Genomic DNA, 23332 nt, shown 5'->3' with positions numbered 1-23332 from the left:
CTACAGGTTGTCCGTTATCTGCCAGCTCTGCCTGAATAAGCACAAGGCCAGTATTAAAAAAAATGTTTTCCTTTTTTTAACTTTACTCACTTGTTCAAATATAGAACTAAAGACCAGTCACGTCTGTTCAGATAAACCTTCATGTCTAAATCTTATGATGGTGTGTAACCTCTCTCTAATTTATTTTTACCATTAATGCTTCATTTTTAGCGCAACCCCGAAGTTTTTAACTTCATTTTTAATGTTTTCCAAAACATGGATCATGAGGTTAGAACACAATTATTAAAGGGATAGGGTGTTAAAATGTTCTAATCGTATGCACGAAACTAGGCCTACAGGTTACATAAAGCATACCTTGTTATTGTGCTGCAGTGAAGGGGCTTGTTATTTAACTCCCCCCTCCCCTTTTTTAATGAGCCGTTACTAGTCCGCTGCATGCAGGATAAAGGCCTCAGATATGTCCTTCCACTCCCGTCTATTTATGGTCTTTCTATGTCAGTCTATGGGCTCCCAGCAAATTTTCTTAGCTCTTCAATCCATCGTATCTCCCTCCTTCCCCTTCTTCTTTTCCAATCTTTAGGGACCCATTCTGTTATTATTAATGCTCATCTTTTGTCTGTCATTCTTATCATATAGGACATATAATGTGAATGACAGACAATAGATGGGCATTACGAATAACAAAATGGGCCCCTAGAGATTGCAAACGAATCATATTTCTCTACTTTAGATTACTCTCGTAACCATATTACTCTTTATTGTCTCTTAGTGTTATTCCCATTATTACTCTTTCCATAGCTCTTTGAGTTGTAGCTAGCTTGTGTTCTGAGGCTTTGGTAGGGCTCCAAGTTTCTGATGCGTAAGTTAATACTGGTAGGACCATCTGATTAAATACTTGTGTGTTTATGCACGTCTGTGTGTGTGTGTGTGTGTGTGTGTGTGTGTGTGTGTGTGTGTGTGTGTGTTGTGTATTTTAAGCGTTTGAAATATATATAAGAACCAAGAATGCCCATCAGAAAATAAGTGCAAGACCTATCAGTGGCTGGCTGTCATTCTGAAGGAAGAAAATTGGTAATATATTTATTCAACATTTAAAGACAGCATTGCAGTGTCCTTGAGATGTTATTATTTCTTTTGCAATAGACTTATGCTACATTGTTATAAAGTTAAGTACTATATAGGTAAAATATATATATCTTTATCGATTCTCTCTTGTTAAAATGAAAAGGAATATGTTATTTTATAATGACACGTTATCAATCACAAAATGCAGTCTTTCCAGATCTCTATTTTGGTTGCAATGTAAAATGTCAACATTATTGATGATGGACAGCGAAATTAGGGAGTTTAGGGAATTTCCAGCATTGTTGTGAAGATTTTCCAGTTAATTACAACTGGTTAAACATTTGTCAAAATAAAGTAGTTAATGATAGACATTTTTCAAATCCTATTAGTTATTTTAAGGACTTTCTAACATATTATTTTAAAGGTTTTTTTTTTGAGATAGGGTAGGGAAAGTAGGGATATTTCAAAGCTGGTTTAGGGAAATTTCACGAGATGCAATAACGCAATTGGTTAAACTTCGATTGGTTAAACGTTCGTCTAAATAAGGTAGGTAAAAATAAACCATTTTAGAATCCCATTAATGATTTAAGGACTTTAAAACCGTTTATTTTAAACGTTTCCGTATATGGGGCAGGGGAAAAGAGGGATGTTTGAAAGCTGGTTTAGGGAAATCTCACGAGATGCAATTGCCAATTGGTTAAACCTCGATTGGTTAAACGTTCGTCTGAATAAGGTAGGTAAAAATAAGCCATTTTAGAATCTCATCAATGATTTAAGGACTTCACTACCGATTATTTTAAACATTCCTGTATATGGGGCCGCAGGGAAAATAGGGATATTTCAAAGCTGGTTTAGGGAAATTTCATGAGATGTAATAACGCAATTTGTTGAACCTCGATTGGTTAAACGTTCGTCTGAATAAGGTAGGTAAATATAAGCCATTTTAGTATCTCATCAATGATTTAAGGACTTCACAACCGATTATTTTAAACGTTCCTGTATATGGGGCCGCAGGGAAAATAGGGATATTTCAAAGTTGGTTTAGGGAAATTTCATGAGATGCAATAACGCAATTTGTTGAACCTCGATTGGTTAAACGTTCGTCTGAATAAGGTAAGTAAAAATAAGCCATTTTAGAATCTCATCAATGATTTAAGGACTTCACTACCGATTATTTTAAACATTCCTGTATATGGGGCCGCAGGGAAAATAGGGATATTTCAAAGCTGGTTTAGGGAAATTTCATGAGATGCAATAACGCAATTTGTTGAACCTCGATTGGTTAAACGTTCGTCTGAATAAGGTAAGTAAAAATAAGCCATTTTAGAATCTCATCAATGATTTAAGGACTTCACTACCGATTATTTTAAACATTCCTGTATATGGGGCCGCAGGGAAAATAGGGATATTTCAAAGCTGGTTTAGGGAAATTTCATGAGATGTAATAACGCAATTTGTTGAACCTCGATTGGTTAAACGTTCGTCTGAATAAGGTAAGTAAAAATAAGCCATTTTAGAATCTCATCAATGATTTAAGGACTTCACTACCGATTATTTTAAACATTCCTGTATATGGGGCCGCAGGGAAAATAGGGATATTTCAAAGCTGGTTTAGGGAAATTTCATGAGATGTAATAACGCAATTTGTTGAACCTCGATTGGTTAAACGTTCGTCTGAATAAGGTAAGTAAAAATAAGCCATTTTAGAATCTCATCAATGATTTAAGGACTTCACTACCGATTATTTTAAACATTCCTGTATATGGGGCCGCAGGGAAAATAGGGATATTTCAAAGCTGGTTTAGGGAAATTTCATGAGATGTAATAACGCAATTTGTTGAACCTCGATTGGTTAAACGTTCGTCTGAATAAGGTAAGTAAAAATAAGCCATTTTAGAATCTCATCAATGATTTAAGGACTTCACTACCGATTATTTTAAACATTCCTGTATATGGGGCCGCAGGGAAAATAGGGATATTTCAAAGCTGGTTTAGGGAAATTTCATGAGATGTAATAACGCAATTTGTTGAACCTCGATTGGTTAAACGTTCGTCTGAATAAGGTAGGTAAATATAAGCCATTTTAGTATCTCATCAATGATTTAAGGACTTCACAACCGATTATTTTAAACGTTCCTGTATATGGGGCCGCAGGGAAAATAGGGATATTTCAAAGTTGGTTTAGGGAAATTTCATGAGATGCAATAACGCAATTTGTTGAACCTCGATTGGTTAAACGTTTGTGTTGATCAGGGTTGCCATTCCTACGATAATTATCGTACATGTACGATTATTTTAGGTCCAGTACGATGTACGATACATACCTTAGGCATATACAAATGTGTGTTTAATTAAACAATTATACTAAAATATTTTGAAATAAGTCAATCATGTAACTCCCTAATAATTATATTGAAACTGTGTACGATAATTTTGGTTAAAAAACGACAATTTTAAGGCTCGTGTACGATAATCCTGTCGAAATAATCTGGCAACCCTGGTGTTGATGTCTGTGTACAACTGAACATCTCCCGAGTTATAACTGGTGATTATACATTTATTATGTGAATGACATTCTGGTTAGACAACGTTTGCAGTGATATTTAAATAACAGCTGTTACCTGAAGTGTCCAGATACGTAAGTAATTCATGCAAATGATTATTAAGGATATAAGTCAAGAAAGCAAGGCGAGTCCAACATAGTCCTATGGTAGTTCATGTGGCTCAAACAAGGCCTACTGCCGTAGGCTGTTGTTTATAACATTTTAGTAATTAGATAATACATTGGTGTTTCAGTTTTGAAGTTGTCATTGTTTGCATGAGGTTAAGACATCCCGCCGTATTTGGAACAGACGATCAGCTGGTGAGGTATAGGCCTAGTGTCTAACCTTGTCTTAGGCATTGGAAAAGGGATAGATTAATTACAATTTACTAAATCAAATAGATAGGTCTAAACAAACGTATTATCTCTTAATAGTCGAAGTGTCCGTCATTCGATTAACTTAGATTAGACCCATTTAGACCTATTGTAGCCGTGAGGCTTCGATTGTAGGCCTACTACTAGAGTTTTTGACCAATTAGCTAGACCAAGTTCAGTTAACATCCAGGTCTAAGTAGGCTTCTGGTAGTGTAGCTTAGGTTTAATAATGTGCATTTTTAGAAATTTATTTATATTACCTAAGTAGGCTACAATTAGCCTATTTCTCCTGTATCTAATTTTTTGAGAGGTAGGCCTAGTTTAGTTAACAATAATCCCATTGTAGGATAGTACAAATGGACAGTACAATAATACCGCTGTATAGTTTTTCTATTGATTATGATGAATTTTCATTAATAAAACCAAATTTTCTGTTCATTACGTCATAATTGCTCTGCTTAACCCTTTTACCCCCAAAGGACGTACTGGTACGTTTCACAAAAGCCATCCCTTTACCCCCATGGACGTACCGGTACGTCCTTGCCAAAAAATGCTATAAAAATTTGTTTTTCATATTTTTTGATAATTTTTTTTTTAGAAAATTCAGGCATTTTCCAAGAGAATGAGACCAACCTGACCTCTCTATGACAAAAATTAAGGCTTTTAGAGCAATTTAAAGAAAATATACTGCAAAATGTGCTGGGAAAAAAATAACCCCCCGGGGGTTAAGGGTTGGAAATTTCCAAAAACCCCGGGGGTAAAAGGGTTAATATCCAAAGCAAAATACAGAGCTGTACACGAAACAAACTTTCTGCTTGACGCATAGGACTCGGGCTATTCTTAACCCTCCTACTTAACCTGACTATTGACAATATAAATCATAGAATAAAAAGAGCCTTTGTATATCAGCGGCCAGTTCCTATCGCGTGGATTAAAAATGGACATCAACTAACGTAAACTTTCCCCCCTAATCTAACCTACAAGCCGTGTCCTTACCTACTTACCTAACAGGGGGGCTAATGGCCCCGTGCCACCCCCCTTACCCTGCCGTATTCTAAGTTTGCTGTAATGATACATACATGTGGCCGCTATCATACATACACCCCAAATAAAGTTCAGAATTCATCGTAAGCTAACCTTTCCGACGCTTATGATAATCTACGACAGTGGTTTCTAAACTAGACCATACCAAGGATATGATGAGTCCCAGATGTGTACCCCAGCCCATCAAAATTTATCATTACCATTCCGGGATACCCAATACGACATAGTAAATTTAGAATTTGCTTATTCCTACGCAAAGCATAAGTCGATATATAAAACATTTTTGATAGTGCAAATTATTAAAACAGTTCCTAGATGAGGGTCTAAGATTCTAAAGTGACTTCTCAGCGAGTTGGTCTTCCCCATAACCCGCCAGTAACTACCAATACCTCATTATCAATTTTATCGGCCGAGTTTCTATTTCTAGCTTTGCTGAAACCATACTCCTATTAAAGCTAGTTAGGAAACAATACAAATTATGTGACACCCTGTAATACAATACAAATTTACCCAAAGTATTTCTACTTGAGAATAATTTTGAATTTAAGGTACCTTATAGTGTATAGTACTGTAGTACTGTTTATTGTGCATATACACTGTATCCATTTTTAATGATATTCTCTCACATTCATTAGAAGATAAAAAGTCCAAGGAATAACAGATTCCAGAAGATATAGTGATATTAATCTATCATCCCTTGGGGATTAAATTCCTCACATGGTAAATACATTACAGTACAAAGTCCTAAACTTACTTACTAAACCCTTTTACCCCCAGGCTCTTTGGAAATTTCCAACCCTTAACTCCCAAGGGGTTATTTTTTCCCCAGTACATTTTGCAGTATATTTTTTTTGAATTGCTCTAACAGCCTTAATTTTTGTCATAGAGAGGTCAGGTTGGTCTCATTCTCTTGGAAAATGCCTGAATTTTCTCAAAAAATTATCAAAAATATGAAAAAAAAAAATTTATAGCATTTATTTGCAAGGACGTACCGGTACGTCCATGGGGGTAAAAGGATGAGTTTTGTGAAACGTACCAGTATGTCCTTTGGGGGTAAAAGGGATAATAGGTACCGAAAAGCTGTTTGTAAGTCGAATTTGATAAATTTTAGCCGAGCGTAGGCTTCACCTAACTAGCATGCCTAAGATTTAAAGCGGCAAAAGTCAACAAATAATCCCATTCCATATAGCAAATGTCATCTTACGTCATTAGATCATATAATATTGTTTAAGTTTGAGTTGGATCTGTATTTGTAAATATAAATGTTTGTAGGACCTTCTATACTTGAATTCCATTCCTCTAGAAGTTTACTTTATACTTTATGTTGAAAATATTTATTTGAAACTCTGTCCCAATTTTAATGCTAAAATTATTGAGTATTGAAAAGTTTGTGTTTTGATAATTGTCTTTGTTTCTCTCATTTCAGTGTTCAAGAGAGGACTTTTGTGTTGAAACCATAGACACGGTGCCTTGGAAAGATTGTTTGCAGTGTAATTAACTTTGTGCTAAGTAACTTTTCATTAGTACCTGAATGTAGTTATAAGTTTTCTTTTTATCATGATTCTATTTATTTTCAACTCTGCTCAAAGTTTATCTTAATTTTTTTTGAGAAAGGTACTTAATAACATCTGTTATGCTATGCCAAAAGGACATTATTTTTGGCTATACAGTATATAGCCAACAATGGTGTCATATTGTGTCGTTATTGGATGTGGGAATGACTCCGAGTGTGAAATAGACAAGACCTTTTTCCAATTCCCTCGTGTGATCCAAAATGCAGAAGGAAAGCAAAATGTTCTGTCCCTACTGCGACAGCAAGCGTGGATCGCAAATTTGTCTTCTTCCAATTTAAACTTTGAGGATTTGAATGACTACAGAGTATGTTCCGATCATTTTGTCCAAGGTAAGAGATTTGATATAATTTTAGTAATTAGAGTAATGTACATGTAATTTAATCCCACAAAAGCTACTTTACGGGGCCTCGCTTGTTGGTCTTGTCAGACTAAGTCTTAAAACAGTGGCACTAATTTATAATGTATGTATCTTTGTTTCATTTTTGGTTAGGTCTTTTGCCAAATCAACGTTCTGTAAGAGTGTGCTTTTACCAATTTACTGTATTAGGGGTAGAGAACTCTCATTCATTTTTATGGAAAGCTAACATGCTTGTGGTGTGGTAATTGCAATTGTGGTAGATCTTAGTGATATACAGTACTGTCTATTCTAGCATTTTGTTTTGATAAATTTTTCATGTCTATAAATTCTCAAGCGGAGGAAGTAGGTTTGGGTAAATCTGGTTATGATCCTCAACTGTTAACCCTTTTACCCCCAGGCTCTTTGGAAATTTCCAACCCTTAACCCCCAAGGGGTTATTTTTTCCCCAGCACATTTTGCGGTATATTTTTTTTAAATTGCTCTAACAGCCTTAATTTTTGTCATAGAGAGGTCAGGTTGGTCTCATTCTCTTGGAAAATGCCTGAATTTTTTCAAAAAATTATCAAAAATATGAAAAAAAAATTATGTATAGCATTTTTTTGCAAGGACGTACCGGTACGTCCATGGGGGTAAAGGGATAAGTTTTGTGAAACGTACCAGTACGTCCTTTGGGGGTAAAAGGGTTAAGTCATCCATGCTGTGCCTGAACAGTGCACAATGTTGATCCCCCAGATTAAGTTTTTTTTTTTATTTTGTTTGCATCCTAAAGAACTTGTGCCACTGATTGTACCGTACGTAAAATATGTCTCCATCAGCTCATTATTTGCAGATAAGATCAGATATTTTTTATTTGATTCTTGTTCTGGGTGAACAGAGAGTTCTTGTTATAGTAAAAAGTTGAGTAACTGCACAGGCATTCAAAATTTTTCATTTATTGAATTTACACATGGGTAACATTAACTACATGGTCTTATGAATAGAACTCTTCTAAGATAGACTGCACAGACACACACCCACTCTCTCTCTCTCTCTCTCTCTCTCTCTCTCTCTCACTCTCTCTCTCTCTCTCTCTCTCAAGAGGTGTTTTTGAAGAAAGGGTGGATTTCTTTGACTAGCCCTCCTACATCCTTACTGTAACAATTACTACATATAGGCTACTCTAATACTATTTAGGTATAATCTTGGATCCTCCATTGTCCCTTTGTCAAGGCAAGTGATATTGTCATTTTATATGTGGTATGTATTATGTTTGTTAAAGGATTTTCTTTGTGTCACCTCCTTTATTAGGATTTTGTTGGTAATGTGGTTCTAATACAGTAAATTGATAGCACTTGTGCCAAAACCAAAATGGACTGGAAAATGTAATTTTCAATATTAATCTTACCCGATGATCATGTAGCTGTCAACTCCGTTGCCCGACAGAAATCTACGGTCGGGATACGCCAGCGATCGCTTATACAGGTGGGGGTGTACTCACCAGCGCCATCTGTGGTCAGGTACTCCAGTACTTCTTGTCAACAAGACCTCAATTTTTCCTCTGTCGTGCCACCGGCAAGACCTACATGGATACGCTGTTGATTTTGGAGTCTTTCGTTCACGATTTGGTGAAGTATTTGCTCTGAAATTTAGCCTTCGCTGTACAGGAAGCTTTAGCCTTAGCTTAGCAAGCTTTTGGTATTAATTTGATTCATTGGTTAACGATCTTTGCTTACTTTGGAATTCCCCCTTTGACTACTTCTAAAATTCAAGATGTCTGACCATTCCCAAGTTCCTAAATACAGGCGATGTAGTGTTAGGACTTGTAATAGGCGTCTTCCGAAGGCCTCTGTTGATCCTCACACCGTATGTTCCAATTGTAGGGGAAAATCCTGTCAATTGGAAGATCGATGTGGGGAATGTGCTGGGCTTTCGGAATTCGATTTTAATGAATTCCTCAGATATACTCGTAGGTTAGAGAAGGAGAGAGATAGGAGGAGTTCTTCTCGCTCTTTGGATATTTCCTCTCCCCATGCCCCTCAACCTTTTCCTTCCCCTGTGGTGGTGACCCCCGAACCTGCTACGAGTGCTCAGCCTGCAATGGCTGATATGTTGCGTGCCATTCAGGCTCTCGGTGATAAGGTGGAGTCGTTGGTTAGTGACCGCAATCAGCTCTTGGCAGATGTCAGAGAGCTGAAAGCGAAGAGTGCAGTGGGAAGTGTTAGTGCAAGTGCTGTGCATAGTGTCAGTGTCAGTGTTGCGCATGAGGATACATCTGTGCGTGCCAGTCGTCCGCCCAGTCCGGGACCTCTTGCAAGCTCCCAAGCCCAGGGGAGAAGCAATGTCGAAGGACCAAAGGGTTCGGCAGGCCTTGATCGGCGCACAGATGTATCCTCAGTGGTTGCGGACGTATCTGCTAAGGATCGTCCCTTCCACTCCCAGACGAATGAGCCCTTACATTCCTCGTCTGTGGAAGAGGTTTCCAGGAGGAAACGGTGGACTAAGGTCTCACGACCGCTTAAGCGTAAAGTCCCTTCAGAGCTAGTCCAACGGCCCAGGTGTAGCCACTGGGTCAGTTCGGACTCGCCGCAGTCATCTGATGACTGCACACCTCCCAAGAGAGGTAGAGTGGTCCCTCAACAGGCCTCTGCTCCAACCACAGTAGACCCTAAGTGGTCCATGCTGCAGACTATGCAGTCTCAGCTTGCGGCTTTTATGCAGGATTATCAGGCAGAGAAGGTTAACATCCCTCCTCCTGTGAGAGCTCCTCCACCGTTGCGCAGTCCTCACTGCCAGACGCATGTTCGTGCTGCACCCTCTGCTTACATGCGTGAGCTGCCGCATCGGGAGTTGCCGGGTTCCAGCACTATGCGGCATTCTCCTCAGCCCATGCAGCATGCTCTGCAGACCTTACAGCATGCTCCGCATTCCATGCAGCATGAGCCGCATTCCATGCAGCATGAGCCTCATACCATGCAGCATGAGCCTCATCCCATGCAGCATGAGCCGCATACCATGCAGCATGAGCCGCATCCCATGCAGCATGAGCCGCATGCCATGCAGCATGAGCCGCATGCCTCACAGCATGCTCTGCATACCACACCGCATGCTCCTCAGCCCACCGCAGACCCTCCCTCACACCGGCCCTCTGCTTTTGTTGTTGCCAGCTCACAGTCTGTCCAGCAGAGGCATGATGATGGATCCGCAGGTACGCATGCACCCGTTCTGCAGGATTCAGCCGTTCAGCTTGCTGCTCTGCCTTTGCCTCTTACAACTCAACTGTCGGGTGAGGAGGCTTCTGAGGATGAAGCTGCTCATCTTGATGATCCTCATTCTGATGTTGAAGGACACAAGTCTTCGCCACCCTCCTTAGACTTCCGCAAAGTCCTTGCTTTGTTCAGAGAGTTGTACCCTGAACACTTTGTGTCTGCAACCCCTCGTTCTCCTCCCTCCGAGTTTGCTCTGGGCATGCAGTCTACTGCGCCTGCCTTCACCAAGCTTGTTCTTGCCAGATCTTCAAGGAGAGCTTTGAGGGTTATGGGGGATTGGTTGCAGTCCAAGAAGCAACTGGGAAGGACCTCTTTTGTGTTTCCTCCTCCCAAGCTGGCTTCTAAGTCGGGCGTCTGGTATGCCACGGGAGAGGAACCTGGCTTGGGAGTTCCTGCCTCTGCCCAGGCCGACTTCTCAAGTCTGGTTGACTCTCCCCGCAGGTTGGCTATGAGACGTTCGAAGATCTGCTGGTCCTCTTCAGATCTTGATCACATGTTAAGGGGAGTCTTTCGTGCCTTCGAGATATTCAACTTCCTCGATTGGTGTCTGGGAGCCTTAAGCAGGAAGACTGCCCCTTCTGACAAGGACTCAGCCATGCTGATCATGTCCAGCATGGACAAGGCAATACGGGATGGGTCTGGCGAGCTTGCGGCTTCTTATGTATCAGGGGTCCTCAAGAAAAGGGAACATCTGTGCTCCTTCTTATCTGCTGGTATCACCCCTTGCCAGAGGTCAGAGTTACTTTTTGCTCCTCTGTCCAAGTGTCTGTTTCCGGAGGAGTTAATTAAGGGGATGGCTGCCTCTCTTCTCCAGAAGGATACGCATGACCTCATGGCTTCTTCTGCACGTAAGGCTAAGACCTTACCTTCCGTGACTAAACCTTACCGCCCTCTAGCAGTTGATACTCCTGCTTCCAGGTTCATCCCGCCCTTTCGTGGCAGAACCTCCAGCAGAGGAGGTACCCGTGCAGACAGTCACCGTGGCAAGTCCAAGAAGGGTTCCAAGTCCACAAGAGGCAATTTTTGACTTCCCTCCTCTCCAGACAGCTGTAGGAGCCAGACTCAAGACCTTCTGGCAAGCTTGGGAGAGCAGAGGTGCAGACGCTCAGTCTGTGAAGTGGCTGAGGGAGGGATACAGAATTCCGTTCTGCCGCAATCCCCCTCTAGCTACATCTCCCATCAACCTCTCTCCCAACTACAAGGAGAAGGACAAGAGGCTAGCGTTGCAACAAGAGGTGTCACTCTTGCTACACAAGGAGGCAGTGGTCATAGTCCGGGACCATCAATCCCCGGGCTTTTACAACCGTCTCTTCCTGGTAGCCAAGAAGACAGGAGGTTGGAGACCGGTGCTGGACGTCAGTGCGCTCAATGCTTATGTCACCAAGCAGACGTTCACTATGGAGACGACGAAGTCGGTCCTAGCAGCGGTCAGGCAGGAGGACTGGATGGTCTCGTTAGACCTGAAAGACGCATACTTTCACGTCTCCATCCAGACTCCCAACCTTTCCTGAGATTCGTCTATGGAAAGGTTGTGTACCAGTTCCAAGCCCTGTGTTTTGGCCTAAGCACGGCACCTCTTGTGTTTACGCGACTGATGAGGAATATTGCGAAATTCCTTCACTTGGCAGACATCAGAGCCTCCCTCTATTTAGACGACTGGCTTTTAAGAGCTCCCACAAGTCGTCGCTGTCTGGAGAATCTCAGATGGACTATGGATCTGACCAAGGAACTGGGCCTCCTGGTCAATTTAGAGAAGTCCCAGCTCGTCCCATCCCAGACCATTGTTTACCTGGGTATGGAGATTCAGAGTCGAGCTTTTCGGGCTTTTCCGTCGGCCCCAAGGATCAACCAAGCCCTAGAGTGCATCCTGAGCATGCTGAGAAGGAGCCGATGCTCAGTAAGGCAGTGGATGAGTCTAACAGGGACACTTTCATCGCTGGCCCTGTTCATCGAGTTAGGGAGACTCCACCTCCGCCCCCTTCAGTATCATCTGGCTGCTCACTGGATCAAGGACATGACGCTAGAGACGGTCTCAATTCCTGTTTCCGAAGAGATGAGGGTCTACTCTAACGTGGTGGAAGAACAGCATTCTTCTCAAGGAAGGTCTTTCGTTAGCTGTTCAGACCCCCGACCACCATCTCTTCTCGGACGCATCAGACTCGGGCTGGGGTGCGACATTGGACGGACAGGAATGCTCGGGAACATGGAATCAGGAGCAAAGAACACTCCACATCAATTGCAAGGAGTTGTTGGCGGTTCATCTGGCCTTAATGAACTTCAAGTCCCTCCAGCTAAACAAGGTGGTGGAGGTGAACTCCGACAACACCACAGCCTTGGCTTACATCTCCAAGCAGGGGGGGACTCATTCGAGGAAGTTGTTCGAGATCGCAAGGGACCTCCTCATTTGGTCAAAAGATCGAAGGCTCACGCTGGTAACGAGGTTCATTCAGGGCGATATGAATGTCATGGCAGATCGCCTCAGCCGGAAGGGTCAGGTCATCCCCACAGAGTGGACCCTTCACAAGAATGTTTGCAGCAGACTTTGGTCCCTGTGGGGTCAGCCAACCATAGATCTGTTCGCTACCTCGATGACCAGGAGGCTCCCATTGTATTGTTCTCCGATTCCAGACCCGGCAGCAGTTCACGTGGATGCTTTTCTGCTGGATTGGTCCCATCTCGACCTGTATGCATTCCCGCCGTTCAAGATTGTCAACAGGGTACTTCAGAAATTCGCCTCTCACAAAGGGACACGGCTGACGTTGGTTGCTCCCCTCTGGCCCGCGAGAGAATGGTTCACAGAGGTACTGCAATGGCTGGTCGACGTTCCCAGGACTCTTCCTCTAAGAGTGGACCTTCTGCGTCAACCTCACGTAAAGAAGGTACACCCAAGCCTCCACGCTCTTCGTCTGACTGCCTTCAGACTATCGAAAGACTCTCAAGAGCTAGAGGCTTTTCGAAGGAGGCAGCCAGAGCGATTGCTAGAGCTAGGAGGACATCCACTCTCAGAGTCTATCAATCTAAATGGGAAGTCTTCAGAAGCTGGTGCAAGGCCAATGCAGTTTCCTCAACCAGTACCACTGTAACCCAGATTGCTGACTTCCTGTTACATCTAAGGAACGTTAGATCCCTATCAGCTCCTACGATCAAGGGTTACAGAAGTATGTTGGCAGCGGTTTTCCGCCACAGAGGCTTGGATCTTTCCTCCAACAAAGATCTGCAGGACATCCTTAGGTCTTTTGAGACCTCTAAGGAACGTCGGTTGTCCACTCCAGGCTGGAATCTAGACGTGGTCCTAAGGTTCCTGATGTCATCTAGATTTGAACCGCTCCAATCAGCCTCTTTCAAGGACCTCACATTAAAAACTCTTTTCCTAGTATGCCTAGCAACAGCTAAGAGAGTAAGTGAGATCCACGCCTTCAGCAGGAACATAGGTTTCACATCGGAAACGGCTACATGTTCCTTGCAGCTCGGTTTTTTGGCTAAAAACGAGCTTCCTTCACGTCCTTGGCCTAAATCGTTCGAGATCCCTAGCCTATCCAACTTGGTGGGTAACGAGCTGGAGAGAGTACTTTGCCCAGTCAGAGCTCTTAGGTACTATCTGAAAAGGTCAAAACCTTTACGAGGACAATCAGAAGCCTTATGGTGTGCTGTTAAGAAGCCTTCGCTACCAATGTCTAAGAACGCAGTTTCTTACTACATCAGGCTTCTGATTAGAGAAGCTCATTCTCATATGAAGGAAGAAGACCTTGCTTTACTGAAGGTAAAGACACATGAAGTGAGAGCTGTGGCTACTTCAGTGGCCTTCAAACAGAACCGTTCTCTGCAGAGTGTTATGGATGCAACCTATTGGAGAAGCAAGTCAGTGTTCGCATCATTCTATCTCAAAGATGTCCAGTCTCTTTACGAGAACTGCTACACCCTGGGACCATTCGTAGCAGCGAGTGCAGTAGTAGGTGAGGGCTCAGCCACTACATTCCCATAATCCCATAACCTTTTTAACCTTTCTCTTGATTGCTTTTATTGTTGTTTTTGGGTTGTACGGTCGGCTAAGAAGCCTTCCGCATCCTGGTTGATTTGGCGGGTGGTCAATTCTTTCTTGAGAAGCGCCTAGGTTAGAGGTTGTGATGAGGTCCTTTAGTATGGGTTGCAGCCCTTTATACTTCAGCACCTAAGAGTCGTTCAGCATCCTAAGAGGACCGCTACGCTCAGTAAGGAAGACGTACTTATTAAAGGCAGAGTAATGGTTCAAGTCGACTTCCTTACCAGGTACTTATTTATTTTTTATTGTTATTTTGAATAACTAATAAAAATGAAATACGGGATACTTAGCTTCTTTGTTAACATGTATACTGGTCTCCACCCACCACCCTGGGTGTGAATCAGCTACATGATCATCGGGTAAGATTAATATTGAAAAATGTTATTTTCATTAGTAAAATAAATTTTTGAATATACTTACCCGATGATCATGATTTAAATGACCCGCCCTTCCTCCCCATAGAGAACCAGTGGACCGAGGAGAAAATTGAGGTCTTGTTGACAAGAAGTACTGGAGTACCTGACCACAGATGGCGCTGGTGAGTACACCCCCACCTGTATAAGCGATCGCTGGCGTATCCCGACCATAGATTTCTGTCGGGCAACGGAGTTGACAGCTACATGATCATCGGGTAAGTATATTCAAAAATTTATTTTACTAATGAAAATAACATTTTGTTCCTTTGTGGATACAAATCTTACATAAAGTGTAGGGAGTATGTTTCCAGCGCAAAAGCAAGATGACCTCTGAATAGTTTAATGAGCAGTTAAGCGACAGGTGGGAGCGTGGGTGAAAAGCCCCGCTTCTATACCTTTCAAAGTTTCATGTTTTCTGCCGCATCAAGTACAAACGTACTGATATGGCCAAAAGCAAACTTCATTTTCTTTTCCGTACAGAAAGTGAACCTGGCCATTGATTGTTACTGTATTGTGAAGCAAGACACTCGTTTTGGGAGTCTTCACTTTACATCCTGCGTTTCTTGTTAACTGGCCGTATGTCCATACTCTCCGTGTGCTCTTGCTAAGGGCATGATTGTTTTCAATCAACCCTCAGTGCCGAGTGTAGGTCGTGGCCTTACGGTGGCAGACGTATGCCTTGAGGGGGAGGAAGAGAGAGCCTTGCTGCTTCTGCTTTCACTGCTCCTGCATTTATTCGCCTGGCTCAGGCCCCGTGGAGCGTGTGACAAGAGCAAAGAGCCTTCGGACCTATGTCAGTGGGTTTCAGGTTTTGGTAGCTTGTGGGGTTCCTCTTGTATTCGTTACACTGCATCAGAGGTTATATGCTCTTCTCTGTTTATGCTACCACTGACGAGTGTGACCTAAGGGAGTTTTGGCTTCCATAGGTCTTTAAGTAGGCTCACCAGTGTCTTCTTGATGAGTCTCCCTTTTTAAACGACAAAAGGTTTGTTCATGCGTAGGAAGATGCTGTAATGACGTTCCCCCTCGGGCTGAAAACATCTTCTTATTTAGGTAACTCGGGTTTGTTTAACTAGGAAAAATACAAAAGTCTTAAAAATTTCTATAATGAGAGAGAGAGAGAGAGAGAGAGAGAGAGAGAGAGAGAGAGAGAGAGAGAGAGAGAGAGAGAGAGAGAGATTTTGTTTTCACATGGTCTGTTACCATGATTTTTTTTTTTTTATAAAATAAAGAAACTAAAAGTTATTTTGCTAGAAATACTGTGATATTATTGTTCACATACCATGCTACTGTACTTGAATGAATATGTAATATTTGTGATATATTGTACAGTACTGTATCTTTCATTAATGTAACTTCCATTACAAGTGTATGGAAATTATGATAGCAAATGATAAAAGACTTGTTTGACAGAATCTAATACTAAACAAAATGATTTGCTTTATCTTTACTGTTGTATAGATTTTAATGTTCTGTGGTGATTTGTTGCCTGTGAATGTATTTGACCGTAACTAATAAAGTTTTAGGGTACAAAACCATGATACAGTATAGGCTAAAATTGTGAATTGTATATTATGAAATACAGTATTGGTACTTTTAAAAGAATTCAGCCTTCATTTAAAGTTTTCAATTGATAAATGTCATTTGGATATATTCATTATACAAGTAATGGATGACAGCAGTTTTTGAATGTATATCAATATTTGTTCCGAAACAGATACAAACCCTTCGCTATTTATAGGGATATCCTTTTGGGGAAGCTGAAAGACGGGCCATGCTAACTTTAGCGAGGGATAACCAACCCCACTCTCTGCAAGATCAGCGTCAATCTCGCTACCACCAGGACGGAAGCAGAGCAAAAAGAATTTTTACATTCTATTCAGTTCAATCTTTCTGGCAGGTCTTTGCTTGTATTACATGGTGGTATTTCTTGCTAGCGAGAAAGCGTTCGATGGTAACTCCATGTGAATCTGCCTTGTGAATGTGTTTGTTGAGTCCTGGGCTAACAATTCCTTACATACGAGACTACACCCTTAATGGGTAACTCTCGTCCCTGAGAAGTTTACATAACTAATACAAACGTTCGTTAAAGACTCTATAAAAGGCCGTGAGAACCCCTTCTGGGGCGCATGCGCCCTCTCTAAGAAAAAACTTTCAAGGTTATTGCCATAAACACTGTTTCTACCGATTGCTTGGAGTCAGACGCATGCCGTCATTGCACCCCTGGGCACAACGAATTCTCGTTTAACACGATAGACGTGTGAGGCATTTTATTTTTTTTCCCCTTACAGGGTTATTGTCTCAAGCCTTTAATCCCAAGTGATCAGTGTTAGCTTACGTTTACGAACAATAGCAACAAATGTTTACGAACGTTACAAGCCCCGCCCACGAGGTGGCTAGACAACTCAGTCAGCGTATGAATGGTAGCAAGCCCTGCCCACAAGGAGGGTAGGCAAACCAATGGAGATGTGATCGCTACACTAACTGCATATTTTGTTTTGTGGGCATATGCGTTCACATTTTAAAAAATACTACAGCTAGTCGATGATCAAAAATTCCTTGGGCAATAAGGTTGTGATTTGTCGCACATTCATTATTCCCCCAGCGGGCTCAAATTCATTTTCAAATGTTTACCTGCAGGCAAAGAATACGCATGCGCTCCCGCAAATGGGCATGTACACATGTGTGCATGCGATCTTTCTGCCGACAAGGAAGTTGTAAATGTTGATACGGGAAACCAGGTTATACATTGCTCTTCTACCTTCCCGTAACCAGACATACTGCTTATGCGGTCGGCTTTCATTGACAGTTCTTTCCCTTCTTTCCAATCGAAGGTCTTAGTTTTAGAAATACTATACTTGGACCGAAAACTTCTCATAAGCGAATCCATTTTCTAGAAGGGAACATTCAATGCTGTACTTATGCCAGTTTTACTGATCGGAGACAAAGAAATACAAGTGTTTCTCGTCTTTCATAAGAAAGATAAAATCCCTAATATGAACGTTTTCAACGTTCTCCAACCGAGTTCCAGACACGATTATGATTCGGGCTACGCTCGTATGTTCGTCCGGCTCCCCGGTTTGTGTTACTGGTCCGTAGATGGGCTTATGCACGTGTCACCCGTCCAACATTAGAATGAAGATACGTCTCAATCTTATCCTTTGGGAGAAGTTGGGGGCATTCGGCAGTTACCGACCGGTCACGTCCGAAAAGCGATCTCTAAGGAGATTCGCTGTAATGACATAAGCAGTACTGGCTATCTGGTTTACCTATCTATATCATATTTACTTGGCCAACCCCTCAAGATTGGTGGCAGTTGAAGGGAGGGCAGGATCCTCTCCCCTGAGGAGCATTGACTTTCACTTGAAAGTCAAGATTGCTTTTTCCACTCAAGGGAACTTTCTAACCCTCTGGAACTGATGCTTTTTCGGATGCATCAAAAAGAAAGTGGGGACTCCATATGTTGCACCAAACCATCTCTGTTCTTTGGTCCAAATTAGAAAGGTACCAGCATATAAATCTCTTAGCGAACCATCTAGCAGTAGAAATACTCAGATGGACAGAAAATAGTTCGGTGTCCCTATCCGCTCGCTTCATTCCGGGCAACAAGGTCAAGAGGAGGGTCATAAATACAATTACTTCTTGCTCTGCAAGGTAATTGACTTTGCACTTAATCCTGAATCTCCTCCTCAAAAGAAATCCAGAAATCATGACATCATGGGCATTGCAACGTCCCTGGCGTTCAAGACAACCTACTCTTTGGCACAGGTACCACAAGCGGGCGTGTTGAAGCGTCAGACGACCTCCACTGCTTACTACCTGCAACACGTAACCCACAGGAACATGGATACGTTTTCCGTTGGTTCTGTGGTGGCTGCACAACAAGTGGTGTAAATCACCTCAAGCTCCTTGATGGACAAGTAGCAGAGGGTTGAGGGCTGAGGCTACCTGGGTTAGTCATGGGTGGAGGATTAGAATAACTGGCTTCTTTCCTTCACCTTCTCCCCCTCTGAGAAATCAGCCTTGTGGTACCCGGTACAGCTGACCTCGCCTCACTGCAGGTAACATCCACTTCTCTCGTGTATCCTAAGTATAGAAACACTTGTTGCATCCCCAATACCCCTTTGAGGGAGGTTGTCGAGCAAAGTCTCTGTACTCTCAAATTCCTCTGACTAGAGATCCTATCTACTAAGACCAGCCACATTACTAGTGTCACAAAAACACAGCTTCTGCAGGCTGCTAATTGTGCATAGCACAACTATTTTAGCAAGGGTTGGGTTCCTACTACCTTCAGTCTCAATAGGAGAGAGAACCCCGGGTCAAATGCCAAGGCCAGTTGGTGAGGACTTCCTCCTTCTTACGAGGTAAGTCATCCCTGTAAATAGCGAAGGGTTTGTATCTGTGTCGGAACAAATGACAAATTTGTAAGTAATTAGTATTTTTCCTAACATACAAACCTGGAGCTATTTATAGAAATTGGTCCACCAGTCATGACAGAAAGGAAGGGGGTTGCCTAACCCAGGTGTGTGAGTGAGCGGGATAGCTGGCTAACCCCACCCGCTGACTAGCCATCCCTCGCTAAAATTATCATGACTCGCCTTTCAGCTTTGCCGAAAAATTACTTACAAAATTGCCATTTTTATAGGTTCAGTAAAGAACAGTCATGTTAGTTTCCTTGTTTATGTAAGGTTGGCTAGGTGAATAGACTGTACTGTATTAATGTACTTAATATTTGCATGTTATGAATAATCATGGGGTAGCTAAAAAAGACATACAGTACTAATAAGGTAATCAACAGTTTTGAATTATAGAATTTATAAATAGAATGTAAACTTATTGCTTTGTGTTTATTTCTTCTTTCTCTTTGCAGGCAAACCATGCAGTCTAAATGATGTTGAAAATATAGATTGGGTTCCATCTCAAAATTTGAGTAGAACAGGAGACAGTATTCGTAAAGATAGAAGGAACAAAGAGTCACCGAAAGGAAGGGAGAAGAAGACAGTAACTCCTAATGGTTTTGTATTCAATAAAGAGATTACAACTTCAAAATGTGAACCTGTAGTAGATGTTGGTGTACAAGAAAATAATTATTCTATTAATGTTTCAGAAAAGAGTAAAACTAGTTCATCTGGTGCTTTGAATGGTTTAAAATCAAGAACAAAAGATTGTATGAAGAGTTTGAACAGTTCAGAAAAGATATTAAAACTCTTGAAAGAAATTCGATGGGATCACTGTTATTCGAAGAAGGCAGATGCAAGTGAAGGAGGTAATGTAATGTATCTATACAAGTTATATTTCCATGATTATACGGACAAAATAATTGAATTCTAAAATACAATTTATCATTCCTATACTTGCCTGATATTCATATTGCTTTGTTCCTGAAGCTGACTAGATGTTGGTGTACAAGAAAATAATTTTGTTCCGTAACTGAAATACAAACCACGCTATTTACATGGGGTAATTACTTCGGCGTAGCTGAATGATGAGCCATAAGAATTTTAACGAGGGTTTACTACCCCTCCGCTAGTTAGCGGGGGGTAGGGAGGGGTAGCTTGCTACCCCTCCCCCCTCACACACAGTGCGAACTCCACTTTACTTTGGCTCGGATGGCGAACGGATGTCTCCGCTCCCATCCTCGCTTGACGGCCATTAATGTTTTGTCTTTTTAACTTACCTTTCCTTATACTTAATATATTTAAACAATACAGTATTGATGTTTACCGTATATATATTCTTGTGTATAGAATATAGTAAGTTTCCTTTTCAGTGTATGTGCGGTGTGTTTTGTGTACGTCTACGAGAGTGATCGCCGGCTTAGCCCTAGGCCACCACTATTCTCTTCTTGGTCACGGCCGTTCACTCCTAGGCCACCATGGTTGCCTTCGTGGAGTATGGCCCCTCTGTCGAGGTCGTTCACCTTTTACTCCGTACTACGTCTTATACGATAGCTTCTCGGGCCGAGTCGCTATTTTGTTTTTATTTGTCTCAATTATTTTTATGAAATCTAATTGTATTTTTAACTTTTCAGCTCGGGGAACACGTCCCTTCGGGGGTCTGTGATTCTTGGAACATACAAAGTCAGTTACATTATTATAGTTGTTATAATTCTGTTTTGTTAAGTTTTTCGTCCTCCCCCCTCGCCCGTGCATGTCAGTGGGGGAGGAGGGCACATACCTACTTTCGTTCTTATGTATTACTTTCCCTCGGGGTTTCTCTTCGGAGTTTCACCCGGGGGAATTTCTGTTAAATAATTATTCATTTTTATTTCCCAGTTTACGATGCTGTTTCTTCGTGCCTGTAGTGTGCCATCGAAGCAGAGCTGTCCTGTTTATGCCTGGGGAGTCTGCTGTCGCCGCCATCTCTCTAGGACATCGTCAGGGGTGTTCCCTTCTCTTAGAAGTTCCCCCGTGACTACTGTCAGCTCTTCAGTGCATCCTAGAACGATAAGTAGGTTCGCCTCCAGGGTAGTTAGTTAACTTCCCTTCTTACCCTATTTCCTGGTCCTTAGGCGGTTATGCTCTTGGGGCTGAGCGACCGCCCTTGTAACTTCTCAAGGGGCTGAGTAGTTGCAAGGCCGGACCATGGTACTAGCGACTATGCTCTTGGGGCTGAGCGGTCGCTTCTGTAGCTACGCTCAAGGGGCTGAGCAGCTGCAAGATCAGTCTTGACCCCTCTCGTTCGCGAGGGAGGCCGCACTAAGGGCTCCTCTTCAGAGGATTGCTCCTTTTTGTCTCTTCTACGAAGTGTCTCCTCCCGTTCGCGTGAGAGGACACTCATAGAGACTCCTCTCTGGAGGATTGTTCCTGTTTACGTCAGTTGATCTTACGGCCCTTGGGGGCTCCATCTCTTAGTCTCTTCTACGAAGTGCTCACCTCTCTCGTCCGCGAGAGAGGCCACTCATAGAGACTCCTCTTCGAAGGATTGTTCCTGTTGAAACAGCTTGCTGTTCAGTCACTAACACTTCGGTGTTTAGTGACAGGGAAACTTCGGTTTCTCTTTTTCCCTGACCCTTCGGGGTCTCGGAACTTTAGTTATGCAGATCCCTCGGGCTCTCGTAACTTTAGTCACTACTACACTTCGGTGATTAGTGACTGGGAAACTTCGGTTTCTCGTTGCGCTGACCCTTCGGGGTCTCGCAACTCAACCCCTTGGGGCCTCGCTACTCAGGCTACGTTAGAACTTTGGTCTCTCATGTCCTCAGTGGATCTGCTGACCTGCTGTATCCGTTCCTGGCTGCTGACGCGCTTTGGGCACCCACGCTCTCCGCTATCCAACGGGCTCCTTTCCCTCCGGGGCAGAAGAGGCTTTCTCACATCGTGAGGAAGTCCCATAAGCGCCAGGTATCCCCTGCGCGCCAACGTTCCCTTGCGCGCTAGCGCTCGGCTGCTGTTCTTGAGACTGCCTTCCAGAGACATCCTGTTCCAGAGGCTGCTACCAACGTTCTCTGCGCTCACCAGCGGTTCAGCCTGCGGTGTCTCCAAGTCTCTTCTACGAAGGACACCTCTCCCGTTCGCGGGAGAGGTCCCTCACAGAGACCACTCCTCGGAGTGTTTAGCAGTACTTCCAGTTGATCGTCGGCTCTCTGAAGCAGACCTGCCTTGGTCCTCTTCAGGGGATGCCCTCCCTTTTAGGGACACATCCCAGTTCCTGATCTACGAGTTAGCTGACCCTTAAACCTTGCGCGTGCGCTCTCTCCGACAATCTTCTGTTGCGTACTAGACACACAAGGGCCGACGATCTTCACTCGCGCGTAAGCGCCGAAAATCGTCCGCGCGCGGGATGGTTTCCCATGCGCAATCTTCGAGGTCCGTCCGCGCGCAATCGTCGAAGATCGTTAGCCGACGATCTTTTGATACGCGCTAGGTGCGCAAGCGCCGACGATCTTCATAACGCGCGTAAGCGCCGAAGATTGTTCCGCGCGCGGGATGGTTTCCCGCGAGCGATCTTCGAGGTCCGTCCGCGCGGGAAATCGAAGATTGTTAGCTGACGATCTTCTGATACGTGCTAGGCGCGCAAGCGCCGACGATCTTCATAACGCGCGTAAGCGCCGAAGATCGATTCTTTCCCGCGCGTGATCATCAAGGTTCGTCCGCGCGCGGGATGATTGCCCTCATGCGATCATCGCGGATCATCCGCGCACGGTTTCCCGCTCGTCCACGCGTGGGATGGTTGCCCGCGTGCGATCATCGCAGATCGTCCGCACGCGATCATCGCGGATCGTCCGCGCGCGATCATCGCGGATCGTCCGCGCGCGATCGTCGCGGATCGTCCGCGCGCGATCGTCGTAGATCGTCCGCGCGCGATCGTCGTAGATCGTCCGCGCGCGATCGTCGTAGATCGTCCGCGCGCGGGCACCGAGGATTTCCCGCGTGCGATCGCAGACTATCTTCTCTCGCGCGCGAGCGCCGACGATCTTCGCACACGCGTAAGCGCCGAAGATCGTCCGCGCGTGGGCGATCGCCGACGATTGTCTTACATAGCCAGAGATTGTACGCGCGCAGGCACCAATGGTTTCCCGCTCACAATCACCGACGATCTTCTCTCGCGCTAGCGCCGACGATCTTCGTACACGCGTAGACGCCAAAGATCGTCCGCGTTATTTCTTCTGCGCGCGGGATGGTTTCCCACGGGCAATCGCCGTCGTTCTTCTGTCGCGCGCAAGCAACAGCGA

The 23332-nt window shown here is 43.4% G+C and overlaps 1 protein-coding gene across 1 annotated transcript; it reads left to right on the top strand.

Moving 5' to 3' along the window:
- The first annotated feature begins 3609 nt into the window (after positions 1 to 3609).
- Positions 3610 to 19989, top strand: LOC137617722 (uncharacterized). The gene is made up of 3 exons (XM_068347718.1): positions 3610 to 3703; positions 6453 to 6929; positions 19529 to 19989. The coding sequence occupies exons 2-3, from the start codon at positions 6710 to 6712 to the stop codon at positions 19987 to 19989; spliced, it is 681 nt and encodes a 226-aa protein (XP_068203819.1). The 5' UTR covers positions 3610 to 3703; positions 6453 to 6709.
- Positions 19990 to 23332: the final 3343 nt, after the last annotated feature.

This window comes from Palaemon carinicauda, chromosome 23, assembly GCF_036898095.1.
Source record: "Palaemon carinicauda isolate YSFRI2023 chromosome 23, ASM3689809v2, whole genome shotgun sequence".
Classification (NCBI taxonomy): Eukaryota; Metazoa; Arthropoda; class Malacostraca; order Decapoda; family Palaemonidae; genus Palaemon; species Palaemon carinicauda.
The sequence above is the reverse complement of the archived record's forward strand: the minus strand, read 5'-3'. Positions and strand labels throughout refer to the sequence as shown.